This window comes from Myxine glutinosa, chromosome 9 (genome assembly GCF_964187855.1).
Source record: "Myxine glutinosa chromosome 9, kmMyxGlut1.1, whole genome shotgun sequence".
NCBI classification, from domain to species: Eukaryota; Metazoa; Chordata; class Myxini; order Myxiniformes; family Myxinidae; genus Myxine; species Myxine glutinosa.
This window is the reverse complement of record NC_136269.1, coordinates 56,102,141-56,121,344: the sequence shown is the minus strand read 5'-3', so window position 1 is coordinate 56,121,344 and position 19,204 is coordinate 56,102,141. Positions and strand designations below refer to the sequence as shown.

Here is a 19,204-nt window from a genome sequence, read left to right as displayed (position 1 = left end):
CACGAGCAAATGGAAGCAATGTTTCTTCCAGAATGACCCTGTACTTGAACTGGTTCAGGTTTCCATTCAGAACAACCAGGTCAGTTTTGCCCCCTGCATGAAAAGCAGCCCAAACGGTCACCCCACCACCTCCAGCTTGGACTCTTGGCACTATACAATCTTCGTTGTGGGCTTCATGCACTTGTCTGCACACTCGGACGCGGCCATCTTGACGATAGACCAGAAATCGAGACTCGTCACTGAAGGTCACGTGATTCCAGTGTCCTGGCTGCCATTGACGGTGCTCTCTGGCCCACTGCAATCGGCGCTGGCTGTGTTTTCTGGTCAGGCGTGGCTTTCTCAGGGGACGCCTGGCACGATAGCCTGCTTGAACCAGTCGTTGGTTGACTCGGCCTTCTGGATACAGGCACATTTGTCAGTTGCTGCCACTCAGCCCTAAGCCGATTAGCTGACTTGGTACGGCCATTGCGGACGAACCGGTGCAGCTGGCGATCATCCCTCCTTGTGGTTCTGTGGGGATGTCCTGGCATCGGTATTGGAGTAGGGACACCCCTCTGAGCATTTCGTTTCAGGATCTTTGACACCTGACCTTGAGTGATGCCATACTGCCGAGCAATAGCACGCTGTTTCATGCCGTAATTTCGTAAAGCCACCACTCCATGACAAACAGCATTGTCGAGTTGACGGACAATCTCCAGAGGAAGCGGCAATAACTTTTGGAGACGTGCAGCAGTTGTTTTCCACTAATACAGAACGCAACAACCCTTGTATACCCGACTGTGAAGCCAATCATCAAATGCACCTGTCCGTACATTTTGCCACGCCACCTGTGATATAATCCTGTTGTTGACTTCTTTCTGCGACAGACAATCAGTGACATGGTTCTTTTAACAAATAAATCACCAAAGTGTAAAAGAAACTCACCAGATTGATATACCGAGTCAAGAAAGTAAACCCGTCAAGAAAAAAAAAATATTCCATATTAAATGCCAAGTCTGTAGATTACTTCAGCCGTTCTCAAGTTATAGACCTATTACAGACTTTTACCTTTGACCACTTGACCCCAAAATCTAATCAGTTCATCTCTACATCATTCTACATAAATGTACCAAATTTGGTCAGAATCCCATCACTTGTTCACAAGTTAATGCATTAACTATTTTTTTTACCTAACATGACCTCTGACCTTTGACCGCGTGACCCCAAAATCTAATCAGCTCATCTTTACCTCATTATACAGTCACGTGAAAAAGTAAGTACACTCCATGTAAAGTTTTGACTTTTTCAACATACAGCTATATTGATCTTCATTTCAACAATATTGATAGATAAAGGTGATATAATATAACAAATATCATGAAACATTTACATTTTGTAGTCCATTGTATAATTTAAATAAACATAAATGCAAATTTCGCATGTGGAAAAAGTAAGTACACCCCTACATTTATCACGACTTCAAATACCTAAAATTAGAATCAGGTGCACCCGCTCAGATGCAAATGAATAGAACATCGTCAGAGAGGATCTTGGAGGAACCTGTCTTATTTAAACCTCAGACATTTAGTTTGGTTTGCTCTTTGTTGTTGAAGTGTGCGGCGTCACCATACCAAGATCGAAAGAGCTCTCTGAGAACTTCAGAAAGAAGGTTTTAGATGCCTACGAGTCTGGGAAGGGATTTAAAAAGATCTCCAAACAATTTGAAATCAATCATTCGACTGTCCGGAAGATCATCTACAAGTGGAGAAGATTCCAAACAACTGCCAACTTGTTCAGGCCAGGCCGCCCCAGCTAGTTCAGCCCGAGAGCAGACCGCAAGATGCTGAAAGAAGTCTCTAAGAACCCCAGAATGTCATCACGGGACCTACAGGTAGCTCTGGCCACTGTTGATGTCAAAGTACACGAGTCTACCATAAGAAGGAGGCTGCACAAATTTGATCTACATGGGAGGTGTGCCAGGAGGAAACCTTTGCTGTCCAGAAAGAACATCAGGGCAAGACTAAAGTTTGCCAATGAACACCGAGGCAAAGACCAGCACTTCTGGAACAATGTGCTCTGGACAGATGAGTCAAAGGTAGAGCTATTTGGCCACAGTACCAGAAGACATGTTTGGCGAAAACCAAAGACAGCATTTGACCACAAGTACCTGATACCAACTGCAAAGCATGGTGGTGGAAATATTATGGTTTGGGGCAACTTTGCTGCATCAGGGCCTGGGCAACTCACCATCATAGAATCCACTATGAATTCTTCATTGTACCAGAGGGTGCTTGAGGATAATGTGAGGCCATCTGTCGGAAATTTGAAGCTCAACCGAAGGTGGACCTTGCAACATGACAATGACCATTAACATACCAGTAAATCCACCAAGGAATGGCTGAAAAGAAAGAAATGGAGGGTTCTGGAATGGCCAAGTCAAAACCCGGATCTAAATCCCATCGAGATGTTGTGGGGGGATTTGAAACGAGCTGTGCATGCACGAAACCCCTCAAACATCGCACAACTGAAAGAAATCTGCATGGAGGAGTGGGCAAAAATTTCTCCCAGTCGATGTCAGAGACTGGTAGACAGTTATAAGAAACGCCTACTTGAGGTTGTTTCTGCCAAAGGGGGCAATACCACCTATTAGAGCCAAGGGTGTGCTTACTTTTTCCACATGCGAAAGTTGCATTTATGTTTATTTAAATTATACAATGGACTACAAAATGTAAATGTTTCATGATATTTGTTATATTGTATCACCTTTATCTATCAATATTGTTGAAATGAAGATCAAATAGCTGTATGTTGAAATATGTTGAAAAAGTCAAAACTTTACATGGGGTGTACTTACTTTTTCACATGACTGTAAGTGGTAAGAGGTGGAAAGAGGAGGAGTTGGAAAGCAAGAGGGCTGTCAGATGCTTGTGATTGGCAGGTGGTGGCAGACCTAAAGCCACAAGTGGTATTCCCGGAGGAGATCTGTGTAACAAGGTTGCGGCCTGACATTGTGATCTGGACAGGTGCAACAAGACAGGTCATCTTAGGGGAATTGTCAGTACCATGGGGTGTACTTACTTTTTCATGTGACTGTACATACCTGCACCAAGTTTGACTAAGATCCCCTTAGCCATTCTCAAGTTATCGCGGTAACGAAAACCTATCACGGACTGACGGACAGCCGGACAGACAACCTGAAAACATAATTCCTTCGTCGCCGGAGGCATAAAAAACAAATGAATAAATAAAAACTCATTTTCTACTCAAAACACTCGACCATGAATGGGGAGGAAGCCCTTGTATCCATTTATGAAAAGCTTTATCCTGCGACCTTTATCGGACAATATGGTGGTTATGATTTCGGATCGTCAATATAATTGATCGTCAGTTTTTATTGAAATTTTTTGGATGCTCGAGCAATGCAGAATGTCAAGATGTGTGATGGAGAGTGTAGTTGTGCTCGGGCTTGTTTAATACAATGTTTTATTATTTTGGAATGATTTATTTAAAAAAAATTGAAAAATTGTTTTTTTTCTGATTGGATTAACTATAGACTTTGAAATACATTTGGCCCATATTTGTTTTTGGAAGAATTGGTATTTTGATTAAAGTGTGCTGTTGCGTTGGTGTGGGTAATCTGTGCGAATGCCTATGCAGGATACCAAGTCCAAATTAAGTTTGTTTGTAATTAACACCTTAAATGGACATTGCCAAAGCAGCGAATTGGAATACATACCTGTCCCGTCAGAGTGCAAGCTTATTGTACGAGAGCCGATTGACAACTTATTGCCGGAAATTTGACAGTTGACAGGCAACAATCACCTTATTGTTTGACAGCTGATTGTAAATTTGAACAGGCTTTGTTTTGTTCAACAACAACAACATACAACATGCATTTTAAAGGCCATTTTCCCTGCTAGAGCGGGGGTTAGCCTTGCGGTCCCCATGACAATCTTCTCCATTTTGCCCTATTTTCTGCATCTCTCCTTGTTAACCCCCTTGCCCGCATTTCTTCTTCCACCATCTTTAGCCAAGTCTTTCTCGGTCTTCCCCGTCTTCTACTTCCTTCTACATTCATTTCCATCACTCTTCTCAACCAGTCACTTTCATCCTTCCTCAACACATGACCAAACCATCTCAACCTGTTCCTCTTCACAGCATCAATCACAGGCTCTATTCCCATCATCTTTCGCAATTCATCATTTGTCTTCCTCTCTCTCAACGATACTCCGCACATCCGTCGAACCGTTCGCATTTCCACCCTTTCCAACCTTCGTTGCTGCTCTACGTTCATTACCCATGTCTCGCTCCCATAAATCATAACACTTCTCACACATGCAGCATACACCTTTCCCTTCAGCTTCAACGACACTCCCCACATCATCAGCACGCCACTCAATTCCCGAAACTTCTTCCATGCACATCTCACTCGAGCAACCGTTGCCGAGTCTGATCCACCTTCTCCATTCAGCATGTCTCCGAGGTAGCAAAATGTTTTCACACCTTCCAGCTTCAAGCCGTCTCCAAGATCCAACTCAACATTTCCTCCATCTGCAGCTCCCTCTGTGCACACCTTACATTTGAATGTAGCTGCCACACAGGTTAATGACCCTCTCAGACCACTACATTTTTGATGAACCCACTCAGCGCACATTGTACACTGAATGGAGTTCACTCCGACACCCTTCCTACACACAGCACAGGGCCACTTCCCAGTTCTTTCCACCTCACCACATGCTTTACCACTTGCCATCACCTTCGTCTTTCCGATATTCACCTTCAGACCTTTTGTCTCCATACATTCCTTCCACGTGTTCATCTTTTCCTTCAGTCCATCCATACTTTCCGCAATCAACACAGATCATCTGCATACAACAACTCCCACGGTAAACCCTCCTTTACGTTCTGAGCCAGCACCTCCATCACAGCTACAAATAGTAGTGGACTTAGTACCGACCCCTGATGCACTCCCACCTTCACCTCAAACTCACCACTGTTCCCGACCTTCGTCCTTACAGCTGTGCGTGCTCTTTTGTACATTGCCATCGCTACTCTGATCAACCATTCCTCCACTCCTAACTTCCTCAATGCCCATGTCAATACTTTGCGTGGAACCCGATCGAATGCTTTCTCCAGATCAACAAACCCAAGAAACAACTTCTTCCTCTTCTCCATGTACTTCTCCTGCAACTGCCTCACAATGAAAAGCGCGTCTGTCGTTCCTCTTTCTGGCATGAATCCAAACTGCATTTCGTCGATCTTCACTTTCTTCCTTATCCTCCTCTCCAACACCCTTTCCAATACCTTCATTCCATGCTCCAATAACTTTATCGCTCGGTACGAGCCACACTCCAGAGGGTCACCTTTCCCCTTGTATCGAGGGACGAGGGTACTCAGTTCCCAAACCACTGGAATGCGGCCTTCTTTCACCACCAGATTACAGATCTCTGTCATTCTCTTCACACCCCAACTTCCTGCTGCCTTCAACATATCTCCCACAACTTCCTGCTGCCTTCTTCCTGCTGCCTGTCCTAAAACTGGGTTACTCTCTATGTTGCCATCCCATTCATTCTCTGTATTCAACAGCATTTCCATATATCTTTTCCATCTTACTTTAATTCCATCTGGGTCGACAACGATTTGTCCCACTTCATCCTTCAAGCAACTCACCCCCATCACATCACACCTCTCTTTCGCTATCTGCTTTGCAATCCTGAATACTGCTTTCTGACCCTCCCCCGAATCCAAGCGTTCTCCGAACATTTTCCTACATGCCTCCTGCGCCTTTGCTACCTCTTTCTTTGCAGCCTTCCTGGCTGCCTTATAACTTTCATGCTCTGCTGTTTCTGCTCCCATACCCTTCGCCTTCTGCCACTCCTTGAACTTCTTCCTCTTCACGTCGATCCTCTTTCCAACTTCATCATCCCACCACCATGTTTCCGAGTGCCTCGGTGGTCCTTTTGTCCATCCACATACCTCACCAACGGCTCCCAACAGACTGGCTTTCATTGACATCCAACCACTTTCAAGCTCAACCACATCATCCTCGACCCTACTCAGCCTCTCTTTTAATGCCTCTCTTACTGTCACCTCTTTCAACCTCCACACCTTCATTCTCGGTTGGTACTTCACCCGCCGAGCTCTCCTCACACCTCTTTCACCCTTACGTCGCAGACAACCAAGTGGTGCTGTGAAACAGCCTCCTCCCCCGGGATCACCTTTGTGTCCCAGAGGTGCCCCCTATCTCGCCTACGCACCATCAGGTAGTCAACGGTTGTCGTCGACCCACCTGACGTGTATGTAACAAGCTTATTATCCTCTTTCTGGAACTGAGTATTACAAATCAACAAATCAGCTCCATCAGCAAACTCCAAAATCCTTTCACCTTCTCCATTTCTCACACCATATCCGTAACCCCCATGAACTCCTTCAAAACCATCCATACTCCTTCCCACATGTCCATTTAGGTCTCCTCCTACCACAACAACTTCCTCATCTTTCACGTTTTCCATCAGCTTCTCTATCGCACACCAGAACGTGTCTTTCTCTTCATCGCTTCGACCAACCTGCGGAGCATATCCCGAGATGACGGGACATCCTGTTGTTCAACAGACATATAATTATTTCCTGTTCCACCCTCTTTATAATGTTGCTGCCGTCGGGTTCGTCCAGTTCCCCGATTTGAATCCTGGCAAGCTGTCTCGAAGTGTTCGCGGCAGCCGACTTGTTCGATCGGTCCGGGTCGGATCACATGCCTGTCCTCCACGATGGTACCACCGAGCCAGTAGATGCGTCCACTGATCAGTACCTTACGCCCGTTCTCTAATGGTGATCTACATCTAGGGCATTCACTACCCCGTATGTTTTCTGCACATTTCTTTATTTGGCGGATACTGGACTTGTTAAACGCCATTATGTCTGCCCAGTGATGCTGCACTGTCGCATCTACCAAGCCTCTCCAAAACCTCCACTTTCTGCATCATGGACATTTTTGAACTCGATTCACCACTTGCAACAGTTTTCCTCTTGGCTGCTGTGGTTAAAAATCACAAAGGGCAATAATAACACAAAATAAAGGAATTTATTACTATTCCAGAGCGCTGTGTTGACACTGAGAGGTATAGGTACTGTGCGTACTGCCCGTCTCAGTTACCACCGGCACCGGAGCAGTGTCAGTGAATGCACACGACACCACGGTGGAGAAAGAAGAATACTGATTGGAGGAAGAAGAATAACGACCCCCATCAGGGGAGAAATACTACCTCAAAGCAAGATGGAACCCACGTAAAAAAACAGAACAGTGTACAGGAATTTGTGTGTGTAAAGTCGAGACTGCGTAAATAAAAACGAGGGGTTCCTGTATTTAATTTTGTTTGCTCCTTTTGGCCTTCTAAAGGGTTCCTGCTGTCATGGAATAATAAATCTTACTACAAAAAGCTTCCATTTTGGTGTCTTCCTCAATTCCAAAAGAGAGCTTTTGATTAAACGCACAGTAATTTTTATTCCTTATAAATTCATCATCAGTTTCCCAATGGTACCGTTTTGGGTCATCTCAACTCGATTCTCGAAGATATGAGCTTGTAAAATGGGTCGTGATGTCCGGATGTCTGTCTGCCTGGTCGTCTCTTAACTTTTTGCTCCTCCTCCCTTATCACCTGGCTGATTGTTCTGAAACTTGACGCATTAATACAAGAAAGTAGCCCACACAATCGCTCAGGCTTTGATTTTTCGATTTTGTATCATGAGGGAGGCAGGAGGGGCTTCCAGCAGGGGTTACCCCCAAACATCGGATCCCTACTTGTCCCTTATTTACCAACCAATTGCTCTGAAACCCGATACAGCCCTTCTGCTCAATTGGTCTTGTATTTTTTTTTTGGGGGATCATGGGGGCTCCTAGGTGGGGGTTACCAGCTCAAAATTCGGATCCCTACTCATCTCTTATTTACCAGCTGATTGCTCTGTAACCAGATACAGCCCTTCAACTCGATGGTCCGCAAGATCGCTCGGTCTTAGATTTTTTTTGATTTCTGATCAAGTGGCTTCCAGGGAGAGGTCCCCCCAAATCAGGTCTAAACTACAACTCCAAGAGATGACTGTCGGCCCACTCAGGATCATGTTGCATCTTTCTGTACCACTAGGCTACATTTACACAAAATATTAGGTTTCTAACATATAATTTTTAGTGTATGGGAATTATTTAGGGTTCTCCAATAAAATTAAAAAAACACCCAATACCATGGTGCATATTTATTTCTCAACATAGTCACCACTGAGGTCCACACATTTCTGCCAATGTTCAAGTAGTTTTGTGATGCCATCAATATAGGAAAGTGCATCCTGTTGATTTAACCAGTGCTTCACAGAGGCCTTTACATCATCGTCGGAATAAAAATGCTCTCTACAAAGGTGTGCCTTAAGTTTGGGAAAGATATGAAAATCTGACGGAGTCACGGTGACCTTTTGTGGTGAAAGCTCGGTGATCCTTTGTGGTGGTCCTCCGTTGACCGGCTCTCACCATTAGGACCGTAATCAGCCTGGTGTTGGCTTGACGGTTAAGGTGGCTGGCTTGTGGTCTCAGGATCCTGAGTTTGCGTTCCTGTCGTGCTGTTGAAACAACACCAGGTGGGTTGACTCAGCCTGTCGTCCTTTGTGGTCGGCAAAATGATTACCATCTTACTGGTAATATGTGGGTATTGCATCAGTTGCGCAGCCGCACCTCCAGAAAATGATGCATCCAAGCAACCACAGGCTGCATACGAACCTCCACCACCATTTGGTACCTTGTTGGGTTTGAGAAAAAGTTTCAGATTTCCATTCTTAGTCAGGGGGACTATGTTGTGATATAAAGACCCGTGGAATTTTAAATGATTAGAACATGCCACCTACCTAGGTAGACTACTTAGGTCCCAAGGAGTAAGAAAATCCATGTTGGCAAAATTGGAAGTGTTGCAGATGGCGGCCATCTTGGATTTCAATTTTTTTTTTTTTTTTACCTTACCCCTTTCGTGACCGACTTTCTCAACTGCCTTTCTCAAGAACATGTATAGCACATAGATAATGTAAGTTTACACAATGATAAAAACCTAATTTCACAAAACAGATGCAATCTAAACTACAAATGCTCATGTTACTTAATTTGTTTTAACCTTTTTTTTTGCAGTGTGAAGCATGCGACATGGCAAAACTTGCAGTGATACAATAAACTGGATAGTATTCTCAGCATGACTAGTATGGACCCACCTTCTGCAAAAGTACCAAGGAAGGATACAAACTTTCTGCTCTGCCTTATATGCCAGCAAGAAACATAGGAAGATGTTGTAGCTACACCTACCAAACACAGCAAGGTTTTAGAGTACATCAGAGAGCGGGCAACTCACGGTGACCGTAACTTCCCTGAAATCAGTAGACGGATCGGTGATGCATCGGAAGAAACCTTACTTGCCCAAGGTGCAACCTGGCATAGGAGCTGCTACCAGGAAACCTGTCATCCAAAAATGTGCAAGAGGGCAAAAGAACGCTATGAGAAACAATTATCACAAAAAGAAAAATCTCATGCAGTGCCAATTCCTTTACCTTCTGCTACCACTTTCACCCGCTCCCAGTCCAACCCACATGATAGTTCTGCATGCTTTTTCTGTGATGAAAAATCATCTAGAGGCCATCCGCTGTTTACAGTCAGGACTGACAAGGCTGGCTGGCATCTCCATTCAGCGATTGAAAAAAGCAACAAAGATAAATTCCGTGTGAAGCTCAACACGGCAATAAACCCAGAAGACGCACATGCGATAGACATACAATACCATAACAAATGTTGGACAACACACGTAACCAATGTTCTCCGCAAACAGAGTACAGAAGGGTCAAGGTGCGATGCAGATGAAATAGGAGCAGACATTGAGTTCATAAGCCTGGTGGAAGAAGCTCTTCTTGAAGGCGAATTTCTCGATATGTCTAATCTGCAGACTGCATATGTGGATATCCGTGTTGCCAACTGTGTTAGAAAACCAGAGTGTGCACGGAAGAAAGTTAAAGAACTTATTTTAAGTGAAATACCTGGAGTAGAGTTCCATAAGCCAAAACAATGGAATAAGGCTGAATTAGTAAGTGTGAAGGATACCAGAGATAAAGCAGTTCAGATTGCTTCAGCTTCTCAAGATAGAAATGTGACAGCTGACATGAAAGTACTCTTTGATGCTGCCATCATTCTGAGAGATACTATAACAAGAGCAGAAAGAGGTGGAAGTTCAATGGTGACCTGACTGATGTAACTGATGAACATATACCAAAAGAGCTATATACATTCTTTCGCTGGGTTCTGCAAGGAACAAAATCTAATCTATCATCTGATATGTCAAGAGGCAGAAGAGCAACAGTAGATAAACATGCCCAAATTCTGGCTGTGTGTACAGTTTCTCATCATCTTTCAGATCGTCAAAGTGGACACAAAAGTGATGAAGTAAGACACCGCCATGAAATGCCGACAGAGCTTGGTATTGGTATTGCAATGAGGCAAGCAACAAGAAGCAAGAAGATTATCAATCTTCTGCATGGTTTTGGAGTTTCAGTGGCATATGAACGACTGCAGAAGCTGGAAACCCAAATAGCTAAATGTTATACACCAAATGCAAGCCAACGATGGCCTGTATATTCCTGCAAATGTTGTCCTTGGCAGGCACATATTTTTTGCAGTGGATAATGTCGACTTTGCAGAGGACACTCCTAACGGAAAGCGTACGCTCCATGGTGCAGTAATGACAATATACCAGAGGCACAATCCAGAAGACAGAACTCCCGATTTACAACTAACAGGTGATGCCCAGGCAAAGACGCTAAAGAAGCTGCCTTCCACAATTACTGATCTACTTCCTTGCAGAATGCCCAAGAGCCCAAATCCAAAGAGCCCATCGTACCCAGCATTTACCCTCAACGTACACCAACCAGGTAGCGGCTATAAACGTGACGTGGTTTGGCTGTTATGACAGGCTCTTCTAAACTTTGCAGCATTTAAGGAACAACAAGCAGACGCAGATCAAGTAGAAACTATGTGTCCAGAAGCTGCTAATCACATTCCGACGTGGTCAGCATACAATTCTCTCGTAAACACAACAACGTCACTCACATGTGTCAATACACCACCATTGATAGCTGCACCAGCTCATGAGTGGCCAACATTGCTTACAATATTAAATCAAGCGCAAGGCATCTCAGCGAAGGTCGTTGGTGAAGAACATAAAACGGTGATTACTTTAGACATGGGTTTGTACAAACCAGCGAAGCAACTTCAAATGGCCCGAGATGATTGCAGCCACATGATATTCCGTCCTGGAGAACTGCATACAGTCATGGCTGAGCTATAGGTTCTTACATGGATGGTAGCGGATTAGATTTGTGCTGGATTGAAGCAGAGTTATACGGCGCAGCTACTGTTAAACAAATTATTGATGGACGTCATGTGAAAAGAGGAATAACAGCCCACTTGACTACTGTGCAAGCTTTGTTTACCTTGTACGTTGAGGTTTTCTTCAAAGACAAAGGGGAACTACACCACAAATGCGCTGAAAAGGCTGACAAGCTCAACAAGGCATGCAGAGATAATAATGTTGAGAAAATACAGAGAGCTCATAAAGATATGAAACATACAGTGGATTCACTTGGAATCCTGGATAAGATGAGTGAATTTGATGAAGCTATAGCTAACAGACCACAGGCACGGGCCATCTGCCAGTATATGACGATGGTTTTGGAAATGCTAACGGATATAAGAGCAGTGCGAAGCGGTGACTGGATGCTTCATCTTGATGCAACGGAAACGTTTGTAAAGTACTTCTTTGCCCATGACAAGTTGAACTATGCCCGCTTGCTTTCTGTGTACTTACTTGGCAGACATGAAAGCTTTGGCCAAATCAGATCCAGAAATATGGGCCGAGTTTATGGATGGAAATTGGGTTGTCAACAAGAACATCAACCCATTCTGTGCAATTGGTCCCGATCACGCTCTCGAGCAAGTAAACCGGATGATGAAAGTACTTGGTGGACTCATTGGTGTTACACTCAGCCCCTTGGCCCGCGCAAAGTTCTTATTAGTGGCACCAGATCTTGCCCGGCTAGCAAAAGAAACAGAGGCAATAGCTGTTGTACCAAGAAACCAAACAATGAAGCAGCATCATGAGAATACAGATGCCAAAACCAAACTACAGGTGAAGAACGTAGCTGCACTGAAGGATACTATCAACAAGTTCACAAACCCCTTTACAGATGAATGTGAGCAGTTGATCAATATGGTTACCAAAGCCGTCATGCCAGAGAGATTCCTACATGACATTTGCAGAAGAACACAGATTGGAGAGGAGTGTTTTGCTCAATTTGTTTCAGATAGAATCACTACAAACAATGTCAACATTTGGGCGCCAATGAAGAAACAGAAGTTGCAGATGTGGTCGTCAAGTGCGATGAAAACTCAGACAAAAATTGAAGACAAAATTGTGGAACTCCAGGAAGATCGGGCACTGTTTGCCCGTTTACTGGTAGTATCCAAAGCAAGAGATATTGACCTTAAGCAAGCTGTTGGTACATATGAATTTTCTGTAGTACCGAGGTCGTTGTTTGCAGCCGATGGTTCACTCCTTCACACCACATCGAAGAGTGACCTGATGTTGATACTAGAAAACCTGCCAAAGGTTGAAGCAGTGACCCAGGAAAATAATAACCAAAGAGTTGATCAAGCTGGAGTCAACTATAAGTGTGTTGCTGTCATCGATGCAATGGCTTATTTACAAACATTGGACAAGCCAGAATGCATCAAAACCTGTCATGACCTAGCAAACCACTTCATTGGACGCCACTGGCAGAAGTATGGTGACTACGACGAGGTACATTTTGTGTTTGACCGTTATGACACTGGAGAATCTCTGAAAGCTTCAACCCATGAGAGACGTTTGGGTGGTAACAGGGCAGTGGCATATCATATTACTGATTCCACATCAATTGGCAAACTAAACATGCAGCAGTTGCTTGCCCATGTGTCAACGAAAGATGCATTAACCACCTATTTGGCTGAAAAGATACTGCAACATGATGTAACAATGGGCAAGTCCCTTGTGGTTGCCTGGTGGAATAAGGCAAGAGCTACACATAGAGCAGTAGTTGACCTCTCAAGTAGACAAGAAGAAGCAGATACCAAACTCATTCTGCATTCCATTGATGCTTCTGTAAATGGTGCTACCTCTCTAGACATCCACTCACCAGACACCGATGTGCTTGTACTTGCCATCAGACGATACCCCAGTTTATGTCCAAATACTTCCTTTGTAACGGGGGCTGGTCAAAAACATAGGGTGATACCCCTTGAGCCCATCTACAGTGCCTTGGGTCCAAGGAAAGCTGCAGCTCTACCGGGATTTCATGCACTATCAGGAGCAGATGTCACAGGAAAATTTGCTGCAAAAGGAAAGAATAAATTCTGGAAAGTACTGCAGGAACTTGATCCAACTGATGAGATAGTAAATGCCCTTGTACAGCTAGGAACAACAGATGAACTACCTAACACTTTGTTTGCTGCAATTGAATCATTTGTATGCAAGTTGTATCTCCCTAACACAGAGCTGTTGAATGTAGCTGATGTAAGGTGGTGGCTATTCAAGAAGAGGCAAGCTCAATCAGAAGGTTTACCTCCAACCCAAGCTGCACTGCGTAATGCCATCTTGAGAGCGCACTCCCAGGCCATGATTTGGAATAATGACATCATTGCAAATCCAGACCTACCAGAACCGCTGGAATGTGGTTGGAATTTGGTAGATGGCCGATATAAACCAGTCATGACAACCTTGCCGCCTGCTCCGCAAGCAGTAATTGATCTGGTGAAATGTTCCTGTGCAAAGACACGATGTTCAAGTAATCGCTGCAAATGCAGAAGGAATGGATTGAATTGCACAGATCTTTGTAGCTGTAGTGAGGACTCAGAATCATGTGACAACTCAGAAGACACAGTTCTCTCAGATGATGAAGAGGAGGATAGTGATAGTGAAGATGAGTTATTTTAACTTCCACAAGGATTGGAGCAGGCAATAAACTCTGGCAACCAACCACACAACTAGCATGTAGTATGGACAATGTACCACTGACTCAAAAGGATGAAATATTGATGTCATATTGGCAGTCATTTTGAATTTTCATATATTCATTCCTTGACTTGATAAGTGTATGTTCAACTACTAAACTTAGCCTAACCTCACAGAACATTCATGGCCTTATAGCAACAATAGGCCATTTTGTCCTTTTTGAAATCCAAGATGGCTGCCCTCTGTAACACTTTCAAAATTGCCAACATGGTTTTTCATGTTCTTTGGTACCTATTTAACACATTCAAATAGGTGGGATCTTCTAATCATAAAAATCCCACGGGATTGCATAGTCTCCCTGACTATCTAGCCGAACACCTAAGTGACACTCTTGTGACTATAAGTGACTCAGGATCAATGGTCGTGTTTGTCTCATGTTAAAAGTCAATTCCAGTGTTGTTTGGTATCCCTTCGGCATGTGTGGCCAAGAGTTGTGTGTTATAGCTCTTCCATGAGCCTTAGACCATGTAGAAAAATAACAATGAATTGATTTACATTCAGAGAAAGGTGGGAGTAAGAGTGGACTTGGGAATACAAACTAACAGGTGAATAACATAACTAAACATCATAAAAGTTTATATTGTAGCCCGTCACACGAATACCTTTAGAATCCTGGGCCACCAGCTCACTTTGTTTTGAAAATCAGAAAAGTGAAAACATGATGTAAGGGTAAAAACATGAACACATGTACGGTCTGTTTGATCAATTCTTGTTTTCAACAGGTCATGTTTCTTGGGGAGGTGGAAGAAATTCTTGATGTTGTGGAACCATCTCAGTTTGTCAAAATACAAGAGCTGTTATTTAAGCAAATCGCCAAATGTGTTGCGAGCCCCCACTTTCAGGTAATATTTATTTATTTATTTATCTTGCAACAGTTATTTAAAAATATAAAACTGGTCAAAATGCGAGTGGTATAAAGAGACATCGGACCTTTTGGCAATCATGGATTCTGTTTGTATTCTCTTTAAATTTACGTCGGACATTGGCTAATGGGAAGTTTCATGAATTTAGTGGAAACAAGTACTTTTTCTTTTATCTTGACTAATACCGATAAGAGTGCTTCATATTTGATTGGGACATTTGTTTGTGCGCATTTATTTTGTCGAATTGTCAGTATTGCCTTGAAGGATCACGCAGAGGTAGCGTGCTTACCTTTTAGTCCTCTGGTGTGGGTTACATGGGGGTCGTCACTCAGGTGGACATTAAGCTGTATGTTCACTACTATTGTCTGCTCCGATTTGGATTGAGTTTTCAATCTTCAAATTCGACTCGGTTTTCTGTGTGGATAACAAACTTCAAATTTGACCGAGTGAGATATTAATTAATCACGAGAAAATCCCTCGGTAGAGCACACACCTACGGCCTACGCCTACGCCAGGTGGAACAGTTTACGTTTTGTATCCCACTGATGGGCCGGATCTGGATCTGGACCTGAACCGAAAGCTAATCGGCTTGTTCTTGTCACCTACCCATCTCATCCACCTCGTTTTGTTAAAATTCGGCCGTAACTTTTTGAAATATGATATATATATCGTTTTTGGCCTGATCTCTCATTTGTGAAGAATCACTTTAAAATTCTCGTATCCGGATCTTCACCGAAATCGAATTGATTCGTCCTTGTCACACACCCAATCTGTCCACCAGGTTTAGTCCGAATCCGTTCATAACGTTTTTCAGTCATCTCGTTCACAGACAGACAGACAGGGGTGAAAACATAACTTCCATCCACCTTTGGTGGTGGAGGTAATAAATGTCACCATGGCAGGTTTGCTTAATGTATACATTTGGGTACTTGTGATTGAATATCGTCGCTCTAAGTCTGCAGAAAATGGCGGCCAAGATGGCGGCCACAAACGTATACAGAAAGACGACCTGTCTATAAAGGCTGCTTTTTATGCCTCTGCCGACAAAGTCGACAATGTTATGTTTTCGGGTTGTCTGTCCTTCCATCTGTCCGTACGTCCATCCTAAACCTCGTTTTTCTCAGCAACCATATGTCTGAGACGAAACATTCAGTGTAGGAGTGACACCCGTGCAGAATGTTTTTGTGATAATTGTGACGTCATAGGTCACGTGGCATGGCAGCCATATTGGATTAAAAGCAAATAATAATAAAATTATTTCTCGGAAACCGCTGAACGGAAAAATTTGAAACTTGGCACATTGTCAAGTGCTCCCAATGTGGAACAAAAAGTATTGGCTACCAACACAAATTTATTTAAATAAAAAAAGAATCCCATGCATTACCTGTTTTTATAAACGAGTGCAGGTCAAATATAAACTACTTGCATTGTATCCTGAAGCAGTTTGTGAGTCTCCATCACCCTAATCCTGCATCACCTCCCATCTGCCGAACCACCAACACTGCAGCTGAATGGATCTGACTTAACATCTGACTTAACATTTGCTTCCAAAATGTAACTCTCGTGAACATCTCCCACCTGAGTGGGAGATGCACAGATATTGATTTTGTACAGTACTGCATTTAGTTCCCGAACCGTAAACACCTCGCTGCACTTCTTGAATCGCTATCGTGAACTCGTGTTTACCGTTAATCATGGCCACTAAACATAAGATGAGTGGGGAAGGTGAGTATTGGAAAGAGATGGAAGAAAGTGATTAGTTTAATCGAAAACGTGTATGTGTTAAACAGGCTGGCTACGGGTGCAAGTGCATCCGCAGTGGGCGTGAATCATTTTTTTGACTTCCCCTCCAAGCCCACTACCATTATCATCGCATGATAATCGTCAAACATCAAGAAAAAACCATTCTGTTTGGTGTCCTGTCATTAAAAAAAATATCATTCCTCTTAAACAATTAACCATGTCCTCCCTATGCTCAGTCTGACCCAGGAACCCAACCAGCCCCCTTTTCCCATTAAATCAAGGAATCCGCATTCGTGAATGCTACATTTGCGTGGTTTTCCAAAATGTAACTCTCGCGAACGTGTTTGTTTCGGGTGGGCGGGTAGGGGCACATGAAACCAGTCATGTTTTCATCACACATGCTAGCCATATATTCACAATATTTGCACCACACATGGCCTTCTCGTGAACCTCTTCAGCTTATTGACTTAACATTTGCTTCCATTTGCTACGGCAGGTGGCAGAACGAGCTCTGTATTACTGGAACAATGAATACATAATGAGTCTCATCGAAGAGAACTCGAACGTAATCCTTCCTATCACCTTTCCAAGTCTCTACAGGATCTCAAAGGAGCATTGGAACCAGTAAGTTGGCAATAAAATATTCCCGGGAAGGAATTTTAAACATTTATTTGGATCTATCACCTTTCATCAGACTACTCCTAAGGCCGTCGTTCACCTTTTATCAGACGGCTGCTATGGCCGTCGTTCACCTTTTTATCAGACTACTCCTATGGCCGTCGTTCACCTTTTATCAGACGGCTGCTATGGCCGTCGTTCACCTTTTATCGGACTGCTGCTATGGCCGTCGTTCACCTTTTATCAGACAGCTGCTATGGCCGTCGTTCACCTTTTATCGGACTGCTGCTATGGCCGTCGTTCACCTTTTATCGGACTGCTGCTATGGCTGTCCATCACTTTTTATCGGACTGCTGCTATGGCTGTCCATCACCTTTTATCGGACTGCTGCTATGGCTGTCCATCACCTTTTATCGGACCGCTGCTATGGCTGTCCATCACCTTTTATCGGACTGCTGCTATGGCTGTCGATCACCTTTTATCGGACCGCTGCTGTGGCCGTCGATCACCTTTTATTGGACTGCTGCTGGCCGGTGATCACCTTTTGGCGGACTGCTGCTGTGGCCGGTGATCACCTTTTATCGGACTGCTGCTATGGCTGTCGATCACCTTTTATCGGACCGCTGCTATGGCTGTCGATCACCTTTTATTGGACGGCTGCTATGGCTGTGTATCGATCACCTTTTATCAGACTGCTGCTATGGCTGTCGTTCACCTTTTATCGGACTGCTGCTGTGGCCGGTGATCACCTTTTGTCGGACTGCTGCTGTGGCTGGTGATCACCTTTTATCGGACTGCTGCTATGGCCGGCGATCACCTTTTATCGGACTGCTGCTATGGCCGGCGATCACCTTTTATCGGACTGCTGCTATGGCCGTCGTTCACCTTTTATCGGACGGCTGCTATGGCCGTCGTTCATCTTTCATCGGACGGCTGCTATGGCCGTCGTTCACCTTTCATCGGACTGCTGCTATGGCCGGCGATCACCTTTTATCGGACTGCTGCTATGGCCGGCGATCACCTATCGGACTGCTGCTATGGCCGGCGATCACGTTTTATCGGACTGCTGCTATGGCCGGCGATCACGTTTTATCGGACTGCTGCTATGGCCGGCGATCACCTTTTATCAGACTACTGCTATGGCCGTCCATCACCTTTTATCGGACTGCTGTTATGGCCGGTGATCACCTTTTATCGGACTTCTGCTATGGCCGGCGATCACATTTTATGGGACTGCTGCTATGGCTGTCGATCACCTTTTATCGGACTTCTGCTATGGCCGGCAATCACATTTTATAGGACTGCTGCTATGGCTGGCGGTCACATTTTATCGGACTGCTGTTATGGCTGGCGATCACCTTTTATCGTGATCGGCTCTTGGCCATCAGAGATTAGGGAATATTATTGTCGTGTTCTGTCATAAACCCTCTTCTGATGAAAGATACCGTTTTGTGTGAGCCGTGCCCATCGGATTTGCTTACAAGTTAGGATTAAAAGTGCTGATTAAATGATGTCATTGCTGTATCAAAGCCACATGGATATAGCAATTCTTTTTGTGGAGAATATCTAAAATGATGCACATGCCACGTCTTACAGGAGAGTGTTATAAAGGGATAAATGGTGTTTGTTTTGATCCTAAAATACAGTAGAGTCGTTGAGACAGTTGTTGAGGTGAGTTTTCCACCCATCCCAACTACTTGCACACATTGTATAGGACATGTAATTTTAAAGACATTTCTCGAATTTCCATCTTAACCATAGGGTGGAAAGCTCCAGAAATTGCCTCTGCAGTTGAATGATACATTTTTCTTGGTACTTGCGAGGAAAGTGAAAAATTGTAATAATCAGATATTTTGTTGTTTCCTTTTTAATCTCGAGCAATGC

The 19,204-nt window shown here is 43.9% G+C and overlaps 1 protein-coding gene across 4 annotated transcripts in view; it reads left to right on the top strand.

Moving 5' to 3' along the window:
- LOC137435377 (serine/threonine-protein phosphatase 2A 56 kDa regulatory subunit epsilon isoform) overlaps nucleotides 1–19,204 on the top strand; it is a 169,709-nt gene that overhangs the window by 145,784 nt on the left and 4,721 nt on the right. For all 4 annotated transcript variants that reach the window (XM_068129119.2, XM_068129117.2, XM_068129118.2 and 1 more), the window contains 2 exons: nucleotides 14,819–14,938; nucleotides 17,199–17,326. In XM_068129119.2, the coding sequence (XP_067985220.2) occupies nucleotides 14,819–14,938; nucleotides 17,199–17,326 (248 nt within the window). The remainder of the gene's footprint in view (nucleotides 1–14,818; nucleotides 14,939–17,198; nucleotides 17,327–19,204) is intronic.